We start from the raw sequence: 22,138 nt of genomic DNA, 5'->3' as shown, positions 1-22,138 counted from the left end.
GAGAGGAAACAAAGCCTACTTGCACAAAGAATCACCTTTCAATTCCCCCATTTTATCTTAACAGTTTATGTGTACGAACATACTATTCCATAATACAATTGTGTTTGCTTTATATAAAAATAAGATCATCCCCTGGCTCCAAACCATTTATTAAGTAAAACTGATGCTTCAGGAAGATGCAAGTTTATAAGCTTGCAGCTTTGTATTCCCTAAACACATCACTGCTTACTTGAGAGTAAAAAGCTCGGTTGTAAGAAATTGTGATTTGGGACTAAAGAAAGGCAAGTAAGTCTAACTTCAGGCCTGTCTCTGCTCTTGTTCCTGAAGAGTGAGCCAGGTGTGGGGATGATCTAGAGATCTGTGGGTGAGGAGTAACATAGGAAAAAGGGTTCCAGGAGGCTATCTCTATCTGCTGGGGGAAGCAGCTAAATTCAGCAAAACATACACAAAGTAGCAAGAATTCTCTGTACATGCATTTAAGCCGTGTTGGGCTAAATTGGAGGTGGGACCAGCCAAAGCCTACATTGCAAAATCCCATTTGGTATTATATATTTCAGCCCTTCATGTTGTGACAAGCCCATAAAACCTGCAGAAAAATTCACCCAAATAATTCAGGTTCTATCGGATACTTTAGTAACTATTTTGGAAACTCTGGCAATTTGAATTCAGAAATATTGATTTCAACTTTTAATCGGATTTCCTTGATCTTCCTTTTTTTTCTCCCTAAGGTCATTTCCTTTCCACGTATTCAATCATTTTTTCATTTCAACAGCACTGAATTATGCATCTGAGTACTGGATAACCTCATACACTAAAAATATCTTTATCTTCCTAACTTTCAACTATTTCTCCAATGCTGTTTTCAAGTCGTCTATCTTAATATACGGTACCACATATTCACACAAAAGTAGAATTGGACTTTTAGAGACTTTCTACATGAGTCAATTTGGCCCTATCTTGCCCTCATTTATTTCATGCTTCAATATGAATGAAGTGGGTATTTTGTTAGCAGGTAAGGAATAAACTGTGACTTCCCCTCAAGATTATTCCAGATCCTTCCTAAGGAAGTGATAGTTTGGTTAGACAATACCACAGAGGCTGGCTTTCCTAAGCAAGTTCAAAGCAGCCATTGAGGAACTGCCTGAAGGACCTTTCTTAATTGCTCCTGGTTGATCAAAGGGGCTCCTTTCTTTGACCTAACATAATAAGAATGAAAAGCACAGTCAGCAGCATAAAACCAGTCCTCCCTTCCAGAGATAGGTGCCTGCTGTGGATCTGGGGACAAACAGGTGGAAGTTCGTTTGTTGCTGAGCAGCTTTCACAGAAATCAGAAGCTGTTACATACACGCTGTCACATACACACAGGGGAGGGGATGCGTTTCCACTGGGGACGGCAAGCCTTCATGTGTCCTCTTCTTCACTGGCACCACTACAAAGGAAAAGGAGATCCAGGTGAGTTAAGACATCACAGGAAGAGAGGCAGCACAGTCTACTGGTTGATGACACTGCCTTTATTGCCAGACATACCCGGATTCTAGTCTCAACTACCATAACTGAGCAATGTAGCCATGAACAACTTACTTAATTTCTCTAAGTTCTGATTTCTTTATCTTACCACAAGGAGAATGATGACAATAAAATCTATTTTCTTGGGTTACTGGAAGATTAAATAAGAGAATACATATCAAATGCACAGTGCCTGGTATACAGTAAGTGAATAGCTATTTAAAGGAGGTGAGAATCATACTATTTTTCTTTAACTTAATTGACAAAATAAGCTGCTGATAAGAATCAGAGTTTGATTTCTCCTAAGCTTTAAGCCATATATTGTTAGGAAAGAAAAACAAGGAGAAACTATCATCTACACTCCTAATGGAACTTTGCATTTGGAATAAAAGCCCAGGTTTCAACTCATGCCACCGGGATATTTTAAATGACACCTCTTCAGAGAAGGTACTTTAGCCCTCAGTAGGACTCCTTAGTTATTCTCTACCTTATTTCTTTCATAGCCTTTATCACATGCTATAATTTATTTGTTTTGCTATTTAATTCTCTCCCCTATTCCTGACTAGAGCAAACAGAAGTAGCGATACTATTACTTGTGTATAGCTATGACTATTTCATGATTTCATTATCTATGTACTGTGCTAGACACATAGTACTTAACAGATAGTTTTTACAAGGGGGTTAGAATAAAAACAATAAGAGAGAGAGGGAGGGACACATGAAAGGTATGGCCAGTTACTACTGCTCTGATCAGGGCTGTCAAGATGCAGTGATGTTTCTGTGGTCAGAAAATCAATTGAAGAGCCCCAGAGATATGAGTAGTACCTCAGCTGTCAAAGGTACAGCATCTCTGGCTTGATCCTGGGAGAGAACACTGACAATACAGAAATCAGGGCAAGGAGAGCCGATAAAAGAAAGGTGGCATTCTTAGAAGGACAAAGGTAGCAAAGCTGCCTAGCTTCTCCTCATCTACTTCTAGAGGTCACTGTCTTAGAAATAATAAGAGCTGCCAACTTAATCAAGTGTTACTGCGGGCCAGAGCCCTGAATGAACTAAGCATTATTCACCCACTCCTTCTATTACATAGGGACTACTATTATGCCCATTTTTCAGATGAAGACAGTGAAGCTCTGAGATATGTAAAATCCCAGATTCAGTCACATAGTAAGATGTGTGTTCTTAAAACTCAAAGTTTAGTTTGGGTTGTATAAAGCATGAAGTAGTAAGCTAGTGGAGAAGGAAAAGGCATGCGGAATATCATCTCCCAGCTATTACCCAGAAATTTTTCCATCTCACAAAGGATTATCTGTGTCTACATAAAACCTATGCTCTTTTGCATTCATTAGGGTAAGGTTTTAAGGGGAAATATCCTAGGCAATGGAATTTTAGAACTTCCACTAAGGGTGGAAAACATTTCAAGACACGGGTCTTACAAATTGAGATAATTTACTCAATGCTCTAGGACCCAAGAGAACCAACTCAGTACCTTCACTACCCCAAACTCTGTCCTATCTCTATTCTCTTTTCCTGCTGGTGGTCTCATCATAGGATGAAGGGTGCATGCTAACTAAGAAGGGCCGGGTAGTGGATTGTCATTAAGGAGCAGTATTTGGTGGCATCTGTCCCAAAGGGAACAAAACATCTTTTATGAAAGTTTCCCAACATAATCAAGGCAAAGTTGGAACTGGCACCATATCATCCCCCTTGACATTATATCCAAAGCCAGTGCTCATTGTTGGCTTGTCAGTTTTGCTTTTATATGAGAGGACAAGCATGTGACTGTACTTTCCTTAAGCTGCTGTTCACTTTTTAACATTCTTGAGATACATAGTTCAAAGGGTTCATGAACCTACTGAAATCGCATACAAAACTGTATCTGTCTTCTCCTTTGAGAATTTTCATCGTTTTCATCATATTCCCAAAAAAACCAACCCCCCGCCCCATTGAGAATAATCAAATTAAAAAATTCCTTTCCAATTGCTAGGTCTTTATTATAAGAATTAGAGAGTGGCTTGGGGAAAGGGACAATGTTCTGACTGGTAATGCCACCTTTCTTCATTATCCTAAAAGAGACCTGTTCTTGGTTCTAAAAGATAAAACTTATCTCGCAGTTTAAAATACAGACGTTGAGATTTTGGCCTATCATTTGCTAAATATTTTCTGTCTACCATGTGTCAGCCATGATGCTAGGCATGATAATGGATAAGATGGATACAGGTGTTGCCCTCATGGGCTTTAGAGCCTAGTAGGTGAGAAAGACAGAAAGCGGGGGTGGGGGCGGGGAGGAAAAGAGAACTTTTTATTTTTCAGAATGGCATCTTTAAAGAAAGAATCTTATTTTTATAATTAATGATGCATTTTTCACAATAATGAAGAAAAAGGATCGGAACTGAATCTATAACATAAAGTTTTGCTCACCTCAGGTGCAGGTCCTCTCCTGGAGAGTTAACGCGACAGTATAGTTAGCACTGAGGCTAACTGCTCTGCTGAATACTTCCTCTTCACTTTGTATATAAGCTAGTCTATTCATGAGATTTTACTTAAACAGTCCATAAAAGTTGGCACTTTCTCCAAAGGAAGTGATACAGCCTTCCACTTCAGCCATTTATTCCCCCCCCCCCCAAACATCTATCAGTCATGCTCAGATTTATAACTGGGTGAGACTTAGAGGTTAATGTCTATTTTTTTTAATGAACTAAGGGTGTTAGGCAGACAGTCCATCCCCTAGCAGGTACTTACCTACAAGAGAAGCAGCACTGTATGATGACTTTTCAGTCACTTCTCAAGTAGCTTCATATCCCTGCTATGGCATTAATAAACTGTGGGAACTTGGGGGTTTCTGAACTTCTCGGAATCTGACTTTCCTCACAGTAATACTATCTATCTTGCAAGATTATTATGAAAGCTTTATGTATTTTATGCAATATAAATCACAAAACACGTTGGCCTTCTCCCTCAACCCTTATTCTGAATCAAAACCTGCCTCCTCCTAACTTTCCTGCAATGTTCCTTGTTCTGGCATCTAAAACATTACATTCCAGAACGAGTGTGTTCTTATCCCCAAATGCCCTTCAGATATCTGGAGAACAACTGCACCCTGCTCCACTCACTTGGAGAGCTTTTTAAATGACACATCCAGACATGATGAAATATAGGTATTGAATACAAAGTCTGATTCTTTTATGTGGCAGGTCTCTAAAAAAGTTACTTCCTGCCAAACTCTAGTGAGGATAAGTATTGAGTAAGATTAGTTAACTGGCTTGAGCGCAGTCACTCACTGACTGATCTAGTCTAAGGGTACTGGTATATTTAAAATTTGTGGTCTTAAAACTCAGGTACATATACCCTGGAACATAATAACTTTCCAGGTAAAAACTGGGCATAGGTAGTTTTAAGGAAATAAATGTCCAAATCCTTAACTTCTTTCCTAAAACTGACCTTTCAAGAAAGATGTTTATATAGTCTACAGCAGTGGTTCTCAACCTGTGGGTCATGACCCACAGGAACTGTGTTAAAGGCTGGCGGCATTAGGAAGGTTGAGAACCACTGGTCTACAGGTTCTCGTTTCAGCTACCCCCTCTTTGGAAATTACCTTACTCCCACTTCAAGAAAGAAATGCATACTTCTCACCTTCCTGAATCTTACCCCTGCAACAATTTCAGAATGTCTCACTTCTTTTTTTTTTTTTTTTTTTGAGACAGAGCCTTAAGCTGTCCCCCTGGGCAGAGTGCCGTGGCATTACAGCTCACAGCAACCTCCAGCTCCTGGGCTCAAGCGAGTCTCCTGCCTCCGCCTCCCAAGTAGCTGGGACCACAGGCGCCCGCCACAACGCCCGGCTATTTTTTGGTTGCAGCCGTCATTGTTGTTTGGCGGGTCCGGGCTGGGGATTCGAACCCGCCACCTTAGGTGTACGTGGCTGGCGCCTTAGCCGGTTGAGCTATAGGCGTCGAGCCAGAATGTCTCACTTCTAAGAGGAGTCCTATGGGAGAAAGGTAGGGAGTATTAAAGGAAAAAAATCTCATATTTCATCCAGGTAATAAGCATTTTATGTGCGCTTGATCTATCTGGCCATTAATCTATGAATTAAAATTCGGAGGGGAGACAATTGTCATGAAGTATGTTCCAGTATGTTTATTTGAATTGAAAAAAATGAAATCAGACTTCATCGGACAGAAAGCAAGCCTGATTTGGCTGGATGGTTTGACCAGAAGCACTGGCTTTGCCAATTAAATTATATAGAATATCTTGCCTGCAAATTCAATAAGCTAAATCTGTAATGCCAAAGTTCTGACAAAAACATTCACAAAAACTCATGTAAACTACACAATATGTCAGCAATCACATCCTTAGCAACTATCTAAACTTGATATATAGATTCGGAAGTTAACTTAAATATGGGCAAAGAGGCACATACTTTGTTTGCAATTCATTTAAGGGATATAAAGCAAAAAAGTTACATTCAAGGAACTAGGATCTCCTAAATTCTGACTGAGAGTGTATGAAATTTAATACTGTCCCTGTTTGGGGTAACAGAACAGGACTAAGGTGTTCCAGCCAGAAGAATACCATATCCTCCCTGTGATTAGGCGCACTGTCTGATGGGAATCCTTTTCGACTTGCTGGGTGCCTGTGAAACTGAAGAGTTGTCAGAGGCACGCCATAGGCCCTGGTCACACTGAGGACCTAATACCTGCTGATAAAGTGAGTATGATAGAGAAGGGCTTCACTGCCTGACAATATTGTAGTTAGTCTGTATAGACAGGCAGCTTAGCGTTTCCGCCTCTGTCCCCAGAGTGGTAGGGTTTTTAAGAAGTCAATAAATGAGGTGGCAGGCATTCTGCCTTTGCACGTTTAATGGCTTCTTTTCCTAAGCATATAATACGACTTAATTTGATTTGGCATCACTCATGTCTGTGGAGTTCTTGTGTATTAATTAATTAATTATTGTTGTAAAAGAATTATTCAACTCAGGAGACCAGAGAAATTAAGAGATATCATCAAGAGAAGAAGGCTAGATTTAACTGAGATGCAAAAAAGATAGATTTAGTATTCTTCAAAAATTAAGCCAGTCAGGTACTATACAAGGAGCTAACTGGGAAATCGTAAGCTTTCAGCATCTGACGAAGTGGTTGCCTAGCTGCAGTAAGTATGTGATTGGTTCTGCATTCATCTACTAGGCAGAGCATAGGTGCCACCTTTGTGCCTTTTGTCTCACACTTATCTGCCCTAACAGCCTGGGCTGAGAGTGAAGGGGTCACTGTGCTGAGAGAGATCAGAATTTACAGATTTAGCCGTCACCTACAGAACAAGTGAGGTATAAATATAACATAAACTAAAATGTTCTTGGTTTATCCTGGGTTAACTGAGGAAAACCTGATGAAAAAACTAGTGTTCTAGTCCTGGCTCTGCTGTCTGACTCTGGGATTCAGTATCCTCAACTGGGAAATGAAGATATAAACATAAACAACATTTAGGAAATGTCCAAACCAGACGAAAACTAAGCTCCTTTCTAACTTACATACGTGCTAATAAATGTGTTCTCATTTATAGTGTTTTCTGCCAAGCTCTCTATCCCGTCACCTCAATCTGAGGGCTATCCTAAATGTTCCAAGTTCTTTTGCCTCTTTTTCTGGCTGGGCCCAAATTCTGGGATGATGAATGGTACCTTCTTGATCAGTACCCAGTACAGACCTGAGCATAAGCTCTGGTATGAACAAAAGCCTCACAACTCCTCATTTCGTCATGGTTCTTTAAAGTCTGACTTGGATCTAGCCTCTGATACTTCCTTCTCAAACAACAGGAAAGACAAGGAGAAGAGCTCTTCTCTCTAAATTGCATTCTACTTTATCCTAGGAACCTATCTGCTTCAATAATGACCACTACTCACGGAAGACTTACTTTATGTTCCACGAACTGTGTTCAGCAACCTATTTACATAAATCTCACTGAAGCCTAACAATAGAATTGATGGTATCACTATTGCCATTCCACAGATGAGAAAATTGAGGCCCAGAGAGGCTTACATGACTTGTTCAAGGTAAGCAGCTTGTAAGTGGTAGACCTAGGTTAAGCAGTCGGACTCCAAAACCCTCACAAATGAAACTGGACTTGAGTAAGAAGTGAGCCTGTATTTTCTGTCCCCCTAGTTACCCAGCCAATAAGTGGCAGCCATTTAAGTTCTCTGAGGCCAACTTTCTCTTTTTTTTTTTTTTTTTTTTGCAGGTTTTGGCCAGGGCCGGGTTTGAACCTGCCACCCCTGGCATTTAGGACCAGCACCCTACTCCTTTAGCCACAGGCGAAAGGATAATAATACCTATAATCAAGGGTTGTTGTAATGAGATGGAAGACACATGCAAATGTTTTAAGATGAAAAAATGCCAGGTAAGAGGGGATTACTAGAAGAAAAGACACCTAGGTTCGTCTCTACGCCTTCACAGCTGACTCTGTTTTCTCAGACCTACTTAGGGGCCTTTAGAGAGAAGCTTGGGTTTCCAGCGTGGCCTCATACCCACATTCGTTTCATCCTCATATACCTTGCAGTGGCTTTACTGTTTTTATATGCAGCTACCTCCTTACACCTGGCAGGGCCTGTGTGGGTGGTGGCTGGCTTCTGTGGAAGGTGAAAAGGAGCCAGCAGGCCTGCTCAGGCAGTGCCCTGCTACAGGGAGGTGCCTGAACAGAACCAGCAAGCTGGGCTGCAGGTGCCAGTGTCCTACCTGCTCTCAGAACTCTCTTCTTCAGGACTGAGTTTTTTGCTCCTACTGATTCTATTAGAATAGAATCATTTCTGGCCTTTTAAAAAAAATTTCAAAAAGTAACTTTTCTTTTTTATTGCTTTTTGCTTTCTGTAACAAGCAGGTATCACTTTTATAAAAGGAAAAGAAACCCAGAGTGCTACCCACCAGGGACAATTGTCATTAATACCCTGAAACATATTCGCTTATATTCCTACTCCTTTCATACAGATATAAAAATAAACATCTCTTATGAAATTGGCTCATACTTCACAGGCTCTTTCAATGATCTGCTTTCCACTCAACTATCAAATCATAAATATCTTATCAAGAAACCTATTTCTGTCCAGTACCTCCTGCGGTATCCCCTTCTCATACCCCTTCCCCTCTGTCTCTCCCACGAAAATTAGGCACCTTCCCGCCCACCGCCCAGGATCTACAAGCTACATGCCCATGAGATTCAGTGCCCATTTGGACTCTCACAAGAAGGATGGCAGCACAGGCATCAACATCAAAAGCTTCTGAGTCTTGGTGTTCTCACCCAGCATATGCAAGGGACCGGCAACATTATCATCAAGCAATGGCTTGGATGCAAAACCACCAGAATGCCTACAGAAAGGCCATGCAATTCTATTTCAGTTTTTCATGGCATCTTCCTTCTCCAGTTTCTTCCCCAAGTTCTTGTGATAATGAGGCCAGAGATCCGCAGTCTTTCGGTGACCATCACTTAGCCCAGCAGGATTACCACTGCAGTTCACAATTCAGAGGTCTAGGAAGCAGTGACAGGAGGAGGTTCCAAGTATCCTCAAGAGAAGACCAAACTTCCTCCCAAGATGAGGAGGTAGAGATTGAGTCAGATGGGGGAGTGGAATGTGACCTGAGCAACATGGTAATCACGCAGGAGCTCCGCCAGTACTGTGCAGAGACCGAGAGGCACAGAGAAGAGCGAGGGCGGCAGCAGCAGCTGGACACACAGCGCCTGGATGACTATGTGAATGCCGACCATGACCTATGCTACAACCCCCACAGGTCAGTCAAACCCCCAACTGAGAGGCCAGGCGAGTGGTGCAAGGCCAAGATGAAGCTCTTGTATGGGGACAGCGCTGCCAAGATCCAGGCCATGGAGGCTGCAGTGCAGCTGAGCTCTGACAAGCACTATGACAGAAAGCAGCCCAAGTACTGGTCTGCCATTCCCCTGAAGCTCTGAGCCCTGTTCAGGGACCCTGCGAGTGCTGTCTGTACAGGGTCCCCAGGCTCACCCTCTTCCTTTTGGGCATACTCCCTTCATCTCTCCTTCCCTACAGTTATCAGGAAGAAGGAACTTTATGGTGAGATACTACCATGTTCACCAGAATCCCAATGGGCACTCACAGGGTAGAGGTAATACTCCAGTCACTTAGAATTCAGCAGGACCTATACTGTTGCCAACATGAGAAAATTTCTGACATAAGATGATAATTTTGTATCTCCTGCATTGGTTTCTGATGCTGATAACTGTTCAGTTCATTAAAGTTCTTGCCTATAAAAAAAAGAAATATATTTCTATAGGATTATGATTCACGATTGAATTGTATGGATTTGTCATATCTAATATTGGACATTTAAGTTTTTTTATAGCTTTTCACCATTACCCATGCCTCTGTTGACACACATCACTGTGGATAAATCAGTCTTAATTATTTCTAAAGAAAAATCCTAGGAGGTAAACTCTTGGGTCAAAAGGTACATTTGTTTTTTAAACTTTAATTTTGAGAAAAGCTTTAGATTTATGAAAAATCTGTAAAGACAGCACAGTGTTCCCATGCCTAGTTTCTCCTATTAAGGGTGTCTAACGTGAGCATCCTACATGTGTTCCATGCCTAGTTTCTCCTATTAAGGGTGTCTAACGTGAGCATTCTACATTTGTTACATGCCTAGTTTCTCCTATTAAGGGTGTCTAACGTGAGCATTCTACATTTGTTACATGCCTAGTTTCTCCTATTAAGGGTGTCTAACGTGAGCATCCTACATGTGTTCCATGCCTAGTTTCTCCTATTAAGGGTGTCTAACGTGAGCATCCTACATGTGTTACATGCCTAGTGTCTCCTATTAAGGGTGTCTAACGTGAGCATCCTACATTCGTTACATGCCTAGTTTCTCCTATTAAGGGTGTCTAACATGAGCATTCTACATGTGTTAAAGTCTGTATTTTATTCTGATTTCCTTATTTTTTCCCTAATGTCCTTCCCCCACCCCCACCCCAGATTTTACCCAGGATACTGCATTTAGTCATTATGTTTCTTGTGGTTCCTCTTGGCTGTGACAGTTTCTCAGAATTGTCTTGTTTATCAGATAGCCATAACAGTTCTGAGGAGTACTGATCAGGTATTTTGCAAAATGTTCCTTAGTTGGGAGCTGTCTGATTTTTTCTCACAATTAGCCCATGGTTATGGCCTTTTGGAGGAAAACCCATTATCATTACATCATATTAAGGATTCATATTATCAACAGGACTCAGCACTGTTGAGGGTGCCCTTCACTACCTGGCTAAGGTAGTGCTTATCAGGTTTCCATGCTAAAGCTCCTCTTTTCCCTGCCTTCCCCTAGTGCACTCTTTGGAGAGAAGTCATTTAGAGCAGCTCACAATTAAAGAGTGAGGAGTTAGACTCTTTCTCCTTGAAGGTGGAATATCTACATAAATTATGTGAAATACTTTGATGAGATTGTATCTTCTCCTTCATTTACTTATCTATTCAATCATTTGTTTATATTCTATGGACTCATGAAAATTGATTTTATATTTTGAGTTATAAACCCCAACTACATATTTTGGTGCTCAAATTGTACAGTTTTGGCCTTTGGAAATTCTTTTAGTTGACTTCTGTGTTTTTTTGACATAATGCCATGTACGTGGTTTGTTTTGGGTTTGTTTTTTGTTTTTGAGGACTTCCCTACTTTCTAAGATCCTTTAGGCTTATCTTATATATATATTTCCTGCCCTAGTCCTAAAATCAGATATTCTCTAAAGAGCAAAAAGCATGTGTTTTTTTTTTTTTTTTTTTTAGAGGGAGCCTCAAGCTATCCCCCTGGGTAGAGTGCTGTGGCATCACGCTCACAGCAACCTCCAACTCCTGGGCTCAAGCGAGTCTCCTGCCTCAGCCTCCCAAGTAGCTGGGACTACAGGTGCCCGCCACAACGCCTAGCCATTTTTTGGTTGCAGCCATCATTGTTGTTTGGCGGGCCCGGGCTGGGGATTCGAACCCTCCACCTTAGGTGTATGTGGCTGGCGCCTTAGCTGCTTGAGCCACAGGCGCCGAGCCAAAAGCATGTGTTTTAAAGGCATTTTATATTTTATTGTTAATCTGCCTTCTGGAAATCTTATACTGATTTACAATCATTACTCATACAGGTATAAACATGCCCGTTTCCCCCACACCCTGGCAGTCTCCAAGTGTACCTGGCATGGAAGAGAGTGAGTGTGTATGAATGTGCATGTGTGTGTCTGTCTGTTTCTCCTCTGTGCAATAACTTCTGTGTTATTTGGTTTCCTGTTGAACTTCAAGAGGAAAATGCCATGGGGACAGTTAAGTTCTCCTTTTCTCTGCCTTTATGTTGGCCTTCCCTAACCTCCCTTTCCTCTCCCAATGCTGCTGGATTTCACATCACTGAAGATTTCCCGTGGTGAAGGCTGAAAAAAATCTTTCCCATACCCTCTATTAGGGCCCAGGCAACTCCAGAAGTTAGAAGTTAGAAGCAAAAAATAACTGAAGAGTTTACCTTCCCTGCTCCTATATCTTTAGGAAATCCACCTGACCCAATTTCCTCATCTTCTCTTGGCATCTGAATAATGGAAACCAAATCACTGAAGCAGTTTCCTTCCACAGAAATGTTAAACATAAGATTTAATAAAATGTTGAACTTCAAATTTCCTGTTGCTTCAGCAACCATTATCGTACAAGTTACCAAAGAGAGAGAGGGAAAGGATCAATAAATAAACATACTTAACATTAATCTCTAATCTTTGTATGAATTGTAGATTGTGTCTATGTGTGAGAGAGGGGGTGAGTGGGAGACGGAGAGATGGAAAGACAGAGAGGGAGAAGGGCAGAGAGAGAGAGAAGGAGGAGGGGGAAGAGTGAAAAAGAAAGAAAGAAAGAATGAATGAATGAATGGTTCTCAGAAACTTTGAGTCCCATGATGACCCTGAATTGAGGTCAGGAAGTTGTAGAAAGTTGGAAGTTGGAAGCACATCAAGCCTTAAAGACCAAGTGTTACTTTTCATATGGTAGAGGATTATGAATATGGATTTAGGAGTTAGAAACACCTGGGTTTGAGTCATAGGTCTGCTACTTACTAGCTGTGAAATTAGGAGTTTAATGTTCTTACTTGGAAATGGAAGGCAATTCAGTAATTTAGTTCCTACCCAAAAGAGTTGCTGGAAGGACTAAATGAGATTAATGTATATTTGGCAAATACATAAAGAGCTTGGCACAGTACTCACATGGTAAGTTCTCAACACATTTTGTAGTTATTTAGTAACATCACAAGAAGAAACCAAGGCTCAGAGAGGCTAAAAGTCATTGCAATGAGTTGATGGCACAGTGACATTGACTGGAAGTCAGTTTCTGTCTCCTGAATGTACCACCATACCTGCAACCCCCACTGCCTCTGAGACTACAATATATTAACAAAAAAAAAAGAGAGAGAGAGAGAGTCAACACCCAAACACTATAGGAATCATGCTGTCCTTTCAAGATTCTTCCTATGCCTATTCTCTTGGTGTACAGGCCATTTGCTGGGAATAATGATAACAGCTATCCTGTACCGAGAATGCTTTCCACGTGCCAAGTACTGTGCTCAAAACCTTAGGAGCACCATCTCTCTATACCACTGAGTCCAACAGAATGTCCAGCTTCCTCACCCCGCACAATCTCTCTCGTGTCTGTCCATTCCTCTTTTTCATTGCTGCCACCATCTGTTTTTTGAACTACTGCAGCTGCCTCCTGACTGGTCTTCATACTTCTATTATTAATTCACTATTATCCGATTTTCAAACTTCATTCAGTGTAGTATTTTTACTATGTACAATAGATAATATCACTGCCCCACTTAAAAATCCATCAGTGGCTTCCTATAACCCTTAGAATAAAGCTCATAGCCCACAAATCCCTACATACGTTGGCCCCTGTCACTTTCTATTTATGACATATTCCAGCCACACAGGCTTTCTTTCTGTACCTCAAATAAGCTGAGCTTGTTCCTTTCTTAAAGTTTGTGTTTTGCTATTCTGTCTCAAAGCTCTTCTCCTTATATCTTGGACTGAATGACTCCTTAACGTTCAGGCTTCAGTCCAAGGTCACCTTCTTAGAGGCTGTTCCTGTCTAAGCAATCTAGAGTAGCCAACCCACCCCTGTACTATTTAACTGTTGTATGTCTTCATAGCACTCTCACCATCTAAAATTATTTTGAGGTGGCTAATTTTGTTCTGTGCAATATCAACAGTATCTGGTCATGTGCTTCGCACTAGGGAAACTTCAACAAATATTTTTGAAAGTCAATTATCAAAACAATCCCATAAAGTATTACTGAAACTTTCCCAAGCAAACTATAAGCTGTTGCTTGTTGTGGAGGAAATGCCCAGGAATAGCTTACTTTGACAGGTGAATTCAGGCACTATTTCTGTTCTGCAGTGGTCAGGCCCATATAACCACTGGGCTCTCTATGTGAATTAAAATGTATTATAAATAGGGTGCTGCCTGTGGCTCAAAGGAGTGGGGCACCAGCCCCATATACCAGAAGTAGTGGGTTCAAACCTGGCGTAGGCCAAAAACTGCAAAAAAGAAAGATGTATTATAATGATTAGTCTTACAAATGACTAAGCCTTTCGAAGTCTTACTGTGGTGGTAAAGGACAGATGTGGCTAATGACAGAGGATACTGTTGTCACTGAGGACAAAGCTTATGTCCAGCTCTCCCTAAATATAGGAACTTGAAGAACCAATTCATCTCCATGAGGAAATGTTCTCATTTGACTTCCCTATAAAACAGCTGCATGTTTAGCAACTTCCAGCCCCCTATAACCAAGCTGTGAGTTGTTCCAAAGGCTTGGATTTAAGCCTTTAACCATCCACCTCTCACCCTAATGATCTAAGAAGGGACAGAGGTGAGACTGGTATCAAGTTATCCAGGCCAAGATGGAAGTAAAGAGGTGGTTAATTCATAAATCCCCTTTCCCTCAAGTGAAGCATGGTCCAAGAAGCTGAGTTAATGATTGTGGCAGGTGTGACTGAAAGCAGAAAAATCATACAACTTGAGCTTGGAAACCCTAACATGTTAAAAGAGGACAATAACACATTATAAGCACTCTCTAAGTGGATGTTAGTATTGTTTGCTAGACACTGAACTAATCATTTCACCAAGATTTTTACAGTCAGTTTCCATAATAACTCTGTGTAACAGCCTTAACACTCCATTTTACAGATGAAGAAAATGAGGAACAGAGAAATGAAGTGACACCCCAAGGTTCTGCAGCTAGGTAGAGCTTCAGCTATAACCAAGGCCTGGCCCTTGTTTGATCCCTGGGCAGGAGACTCAATGATGACAGAAGACAGCATATGAGGGGGCTGATGAAGTTAGCTTGGTTACATTTATCCAGCCAGGTTATTATAACAGTAATGCCCTATTATCAGTTGCAGAGGTAGCAACTGGTATCTTACTGCTCAAGATTTTCCAAGGTCTTGACAGATTCCATCTCTAGTTTGGACACCAATTCGTAGAGAACTTCCTCCCTGCTATGGGGATCCCAATAGTCTTTAATAAAAAAAGAAGTACAGCTAGATTTTTTTCATGTTTTACAACTGCGGCCAGTCTATGACTTTCCTGCTGTAACCTGGTGGCAAGGTGGCCATTTTCCTCAGATTCTCATCTTGGTTCTTGCAGGCTTTAGCAAGCATAGTTGTACAATAGAGCCTGCTACCAGGACACGTCTCCTGAACTTAGGTCAGAGTGTCTCTGAGTCAGATATGGGTTTTAGTTTTAATCCCATTTGTTCTGAGGTGAGAGACACCAAGGTTTTGTTCTTTTAATTAGGTTTCATAGAAAGTATCTTTCATAGTTTCAGCTTCTTTTCACTATACCTACTAGTACAGTAGTAGTATCAATGAAAATAAATTTATAGTTGGGGGTCACCACAACATGAAGAACTGTATTAAAGGATTACGGTATTAGGAAGGTTGAGAACCACTGTACTAGAGGATGACATCTGAATTAAGATGATGTCCCCTTGTCTGCCTTGAGGGAACCTGTGATGAAGGTGGTCTGATAAATCCCTGCTTTGCCTTTCTAACCTCTAGGGCTTTGGGTGCCTTAGCATGGCTGTATTTTAAATGTTGTTCTTTGCCCATGAGTTCCTTGGAGGCTAAATTTGTTTCTCATCCACCATTTTATCCCTGGTGTCTAGCAACATGACTGGCATTTAAGATACATTTGGCATGTGGCACATGGTAGCTCTCACAATCTGCCTTGGCCCAGGAGAAGGGATGTAACTGGTGAGATGAAAGGTGGGGAAGGCAGATCTTCAAGTTAGAAACAGTGTCTAGTAGGAAAGTGGTCCTATCTGTAAGAGCAATGAGGTCTGTCTTTTTGGAGAACTCCTAAAGGAAGTAGTGGAGTAAGTTAAAATCACCCAGTTTGGAATGGCATTACAATTGCCACCCAAACCCTTCAACTTTGAGCTATGTGACTTGAAGCAAAGCTATTTAACATTTCTGTGCCTCAGTTTCTTTATCTGTGAAATGGGTAGTTATTACCCATTTGCTCTTTCAGTGAATGACTATGTATTGGGTACTCATGACATATTAGGCATTACAACAGGTACATTATAGCAGTGAAAAAGGCTAATGAGGCCCTATTCTCATGGAGCTTAATTTCCAGTGAGGAGACAATAAACAAGTAAACAAATACTTTCAGACAGAGATATGTAGGAAAGAAAGCAGGATCCTGGGACAGAGAATGACAAGTGCTGATCTCTGTGTGTGTGTGTGGCAACTCAGGAAGGGGAAATATCAGGATTTGCCTCTAAGAGTTGATGTAAGTATTTCACGAGATAATGGAGGTAAAGTGTTTGGCACACTGCCTAACAAATAATGAGCATGCAAACAAATTCAACTGGTTTTACAGTAGTGTTGCTCCCACCCCGAAGTCAATGGCTTCTCTTTCACCTCCCAGTGACTGGGCGCCAACCACACCCCAGTGATGTATTGCAGTGATGAATCTGATAAAATTTCTGCCCTTAAGGAGTTCACAGTCTGACAAAGAATGTAGCTGTGTGCTGTAAGAGAAGAGGTGGTAAATTCCACCTACAGAGCAGAAAAGGCTTTATCACTCAGGGTTGACAGATGGATTAGTATTTTCCAGGAAGACAATGGGGCTAGGTGATATGCCAGGTGAAGAGAACAGCTTAAGCAAACTCTTGCATGTTTGGGAGCTGTGAAAAGTTCTTAATGGCTGGAGATAAAGTGTGAGAGGGTTCACCAAGAGAAAAAGTATTTCATCAGCAGCTCCTAATGCTTATCTTCATGGATCAGCTTAAAGTGTCTCCTAAGAAGTTGAGGGGATGTAGATGGGAAAGAACAAGAGATGAGAAGGGCGTTAGGGCTCCATATGGTGTCTGCCACATTGCCAGCACCTCAAAATGGGAACAAGGGCTATGCTTAAAATATTCAGGCTATGTTCTGTGTGATGTGCCCAAGATAGCACAAACAGATGTTTCGAGAAAAAAATAAGAAAACAAACACCCAGTGGTAACTCAATTTAAAGCCTATGTGGGGGATAGAGGGCATTAGGTTGCTCAACTGTGATTATATCATTAGCACAGGTCTGAGACTCAGCTTGGAAGAGCAATGTAATGCAGCTGCCAATGTGATGATGCTAGGGGGTTTGGAGTAAATATCCCCCAGCAGAGCCTAGGGGTTCTTCTGTGCCAAAGCCAGACTCACTGGTCTGAGAGTCTAAGGCTCACGCCCCAGGAAGTGAGAGGGCTCGAAAACTGGAAAACAGGAAAGCATGAGGATACGTCTTGTGCCCAGTTAATAACTTAGGCATCTCTGAGGGCATGTCTTCTCTGAGAGTAAAACTGCAAAGTAGACGTTTATAGAAGGGAACGAGGTCCCTGTTTTCCCACCACCTGGTTCCCTGACTGTTCACTACTCAGATAGGCCTGCCCTTGTAATAACATTCTTATTGAGTCTCTTCAGGGAATGGAAAAGAAGATGAGAAAATTATCTCCACTTGCACCCCACCACCCAGTATTCCAAAAGATCTTAAGACAGCCAATAGGTCTGTACTATAGGAATCTACCCTTCCTGGGAGAAGGTTCCTTGATGTATATAGCCAAGGAGATGAATACCACACCCAATTGACTTTCAGCCAAGCTTTCCTTGGACTTCGGTTCAGTGCTGTCAATGAGAGAGTACACTAGTCTGATCATCACTAGATGGTCCCAAACCCAAAACACATGAGAACACCAAATAGGAGAGCCAAAACAGAGAGAAGAAAGGAACTTAGCACTGCAGCCTACCACCTGTTGCATGCCACTGCCCAATCTCAAGACTGACAAAACCTAGTTCTCTAAACTCAAACAGTTATTCTATGTACTGTAGTAGATAACAGATACCCAACACAAGAGCATGAAAAACAACAAGGACTTCACCACTTTCCAAAAGTCTTCTCCCATATAAGCCATTAGTCCTAAAGTCCCTCTTAAAGTAATTTCTTTGGTCTAAGGTACTACACTTAAAAAGTTTCTTTTACTTGAACCCCTAAGAGTTAAAAATCAGTACATACCATGTTTCCCTGAAAATAAGACCTACCCCCAAAATAAGCCCTAGCAGGATTTCTATGCATTTGTTAAATATAAGCCCTACCCCAATAATAAGACCTAGTGATGGGTATGGCTATGCAGCACATCTGTGCCGAGACTCCACGCATTTCATCCCCTGAAAATAAGCCCTAGTGTGTCTTCTTGAGAAAAAAAATAAATATAAGACAGTGTCTTATTTTTGGGGAAACATGGTATTACAAGACAAGAATATGCCATGAGACCACCATACACCACTTGAGCATAGAGGAGTTTATGGATGAGCCACATGCCATCTTAGAAATGGATGGGATGAAGTTAAGTTTTGCTGGAGAAAGAGAAATGATAATCTTTAAAGGGTCAGAACTAGGAGGGGGCTGGAAGAAACAGATAAGGATTATTAAAGACACATTTTGCCCTACTCTCAATTTTTCCTAAAGCCAGCTCTACTGTGACACCAAATGACATAAATCTTACCACTTCAGGACTGTTCCATCTATATGCAGAAGAATCTGTTTATGGTTCAGTCTCCATATAAATTGGGTGTCATAAGATTTATGATACTTGGAATGCAATTGTTCTCGACTGGCCCAACTATAGGGCCCAGCCAGAGGAAACAGTTCAAAGGAGCACCAGGAGAATGTGCCCCTTAGAATCAAGTAAGGACACCCTCTAAGACTGCCTCATTGAGGAACATCTGTCAACAATTTGAATGGCTGGGTTCCCTGCTGTCAGAACTCTCACACTCATCTTTCAGACTAAGGGAACAGGAAGCAATAGAAAAATCGAGGTCTGAATCCAGGCCTTTCACTTATTAACTGGGTTCTCCTGGGCAAAACTTACTCCACTGGAGTTTCAATTTCCTCACTTGTAAAATGCAATTAATGATTCCCAAGTTCTTAATAAGGTAAAAAAGCATATAGGACATGGTAAATGCTATTAAGTGATCACTTTTCTCATGAAATGATATACAAGATGGTGCCCTGCATATACCAGACTTTCACTACGTTGCTCTCTGTTCCCTTCTTTCTCCTGAGATGAAATGACTTCTAAATCTCTTGCATAGTGCCCTTCAAGTTTAATATAGAAGAATTAGTGTATCAGATGGCTCTTCTACACTAGCATAAGAAGTTAACACAAAGAGTATATAGATTTGTTGCTCTCCCCACCCACTCACTACTTAAAACATTCCACTTCAGTCTTCACTCAGCCCAGAAGAGAGGGTAGGAGGAAGGGAATGACAACAAAATAAATATCTCAGCTACGGGGAAAAGATAATTCTTTTAGGAATTGTTTTTAAATTAAAAGCCATTTGCTGTGAGACAATAAAGCTACTCCTCTATAAAAACTATTTTTATGGCCTTTGGCTAAAATATATGGAAGAAAAAAAGGAGTTAAAAAGAAGAGTGATAAGTCTGTGTATAGGAATTTAAGTAAAGCTAGTTTTATGTTCAGCTGAAAAGACAAAGCTTATTTCCTTCCCTATCTCCAGCTCTCTCCCTCAAATCTGATTTCTGACAGTGCTGGAAGCCCTGGTGGGATAAGGCCTTTGGTGGCTAATTATACGCCTCTTTTGCCCACTGAAGAGGATAGGAAGACCAGGCTTTGGGAATGGAGTCAGACTAACTTTAAGAGTCTTAAAATCTTGCAACTACTGGTCTACGTGAAAGGCAAGATGATCAACCATTTAGCTCTTATTCATTTTAATTGGCATGAATGGTTACAACATGGCTGCAAAGGGCACTCTTGTTAGGGATCAGAACAATAATTTCTCAAATTAGGGCCAGCACAGGAATGTAATGTCTGGTGAAAGAAAGTAGAATGACTGCACAAATCTGATATAACTCTACACTAGAGGCTTTATTTTCTTTCTTTCACTCTAACTCCCTCTACTCCCCTTTGGTAAAGAACAGTAACAGCATTGAAATCCACAGAAAATCCTTAAATCTCCAGTTCTAAAATCCTCCTTCACAATGATGGTATGAACAACTGTTAAGTTATAACAAGGCTCTCTCTTGCTCCAGTGTGGAGTATCCATATCCATTCTCTTTCCTAAATCAAAACAGCCCTCAAATCTATGTCTTCCACGAAGACTGTGCTGACTACTCCAGCCACACAGACTACTCATTACCCACCCTCAGGTTCATGGAATCTGGGTCTTGCTTGTAGGGCCAAGGGGACATTAGGGATTATATTGTTCGTGGGGAAGCAGTAGAAATGAAGATTCATGAGGACTGATGAGACCAGGCGAGCTAGAAACAGCCTAATCAAGTGAATAACCATGAGCAATTGCCACAGAGGCAAGACTGGCAATAGACCTGGCAAAGAAGGGTAGAGTGGCAGCCCTGAGAAGTTAGCCATGTCCACAAACAGCCAATTCTTTACAAATGCTCAGAAGTGGAGTGCACACAACTCAAGTGCTTAGATGATGTGAACAGTGGCAGACACTGGAAGCCTCTTTAAAGGCCTGGTTCTGTGGTTTGAAGATAAGCTCATAAGGCTCAAGAGTGTCACACAACATTGGGCACATGGCCCTTAATGTGAAATCCTTTTTCTTTGCAGTGAGGGCCTGCTACCACAGGTGTCTCTTGTAGTGATTTTAACCCAGTACAGCTACTTGTCTTTTACTCCTCCAGATAGTGAGTTGCTGCTTGAAAGTAAATATCCAATTTATCAAGTACAGCCCTGATTGGCAGGCATGCGTCCAGGAAGATTTGTGGAATGAAGATATAAAAGATTTTCATTTTTCTTTCCCTTTCTATATTTCAATCACCTTCCCCTTGGTGAAGATAACCACAATTAGAAGGTTAAAAAAAAGTGGGAATAATCTAGGCCCCCAGGTAGCAGGCCGTGGAATAATGATTGGTTGGCTCTAGCTACATGCAGACCACTCTTCACAGTGATAACACAGAGCATGGCAAACATATACTGCTAGGTGCTCTGTTTATCAGCGTTGGTTTTGTTTTGTTTTGTGCTTTGGCTGGTGTTAAGATGATGGGAGCTTACCCATTCCATAATCCTCTACCAATTATACTTCCAGACATGCTGGCAGACCTGAGGTGGCAGAACATGTGAGAGCAATCTTCAGAGCCACTCCTCCAGCTGCCAGCCAGCTGTTCAGTGACAACATCATTTCACTTTGCTGGAGTACAGTCCTGCTCCCTCCTCTAGTCCCCATTCCTGCCCACACTGCTTTCCTAGAGGTCAGCAGCAAGTTCACATCAAGCAACAAGCAGCATTACAAATTGAGTGCCTGCTGGGAATATCTTTCTAGTGTCAAGCAGCCATTAAAAGCACTTAAGGAAATCACAAAAGGGAGGTGAGAGAATACTCTCAGAGACCTATAGGATAGGGAGGGCAAAGGGAAAGCATTAGCCCACCTCCTACATTGGGGGGGAGGGACGTGACATAAAAAGCAAAGCTAGTTCTAAAGAATGAACCTGCCTTTGGGAAACTGAAGAACACTGCCTTCCAACCACTCTCCTGCTGAAGCCAAAACACTTCAGGGTGCCTAAGAAAACTTCTGCTAACACAAATAGAGTAAAATGACATTTTAAGCAATGGTGTATTTTAAAAATTTATTTGAGTATGCATAATAATTAATATTCATATGTAATCTCTGTCCAATTAGGACTGCATCTCTGTGAAGAAGGTATTATGTCTATTTTACAGATGGGGAAACTGAGGTTCAGACAGGTCAGTGACTAGATCACATTTGGATTCCAGGATTGACTGACTATAAAACCTATGTTCCCCATTAAAATAGGGTGACCAGACATCCTGCTTTTGGCCGGACAGTCCCGCTTTTTATCAATTTGTCCTGCATCCCGTGGTGTTTTAAAAAGTCCCGATTTTTGGAAAGAAAGCAGGAATGGGCAGGAGAACAGGAAGGGAATATACGGTTTTCAGCTGCCACGTGGCTATTTCGCCAGAATATGAGTTTTATATTATTTTTGTTAATTTTATAATGTTAAACTGATTAATAATAACAAATAATTGTTGAGAAGTGATTATCGAGAACTGCTTATCAAAGTTTGCATTGTTGTCAGGCCCTGCCCTGCCCC

At 41.3% G+C, this 22,138-nt stretch overlaps 1 protein-coding gene and 1 pseudogene across 1 annotated transcript in view; one reads left to right on the top strand and one right to left on the bottom strand.

Moving 5' to 3' along the window:
* Positions 1–675: 675 nt before the first annotated feature.
* TRIM44 (tripartite motif containing 44) overlaps positions 676–22,138 on the bottom strand; it is a 115,818-nt gene continuing 94,355 nt past the window's right edge. The window contains exon 5 of the mRNA XM_003781233.2: positions 676–1,429. Coding sequence (XP_003781281.1) covers positions 1,402–1,429 — 28 coding nt within the window. The 3' untranslated portion in view covers positions 676–1,401. The remainder of the gene's footprint in view (positions 1,430–22,138) is intronic.
* LOC105887786 lies at positions 8,731–9,447 on the top strand (annotated as a pseudogene).

This window comes from Otolemur garnettii, unplaced genomic scaffold (assembly GCF_000181295.1).
Source record: "Otolemur garnettii isolate 467f Iridium unplaced genomic scaffold, OtoGar3 scaffold00001, whole genome shotgun sequence".
NCBI lineage: Eukaryota > Metazoa > Chordata > Mammalia > Primates > Galagidae > Otolemur > Otolemur garnettii.
The sequence above is the reverse complement of the archived record's forward strand: the minus strand, read 5'-3'. Positions and strand labels throughout refer to the sequence as shown.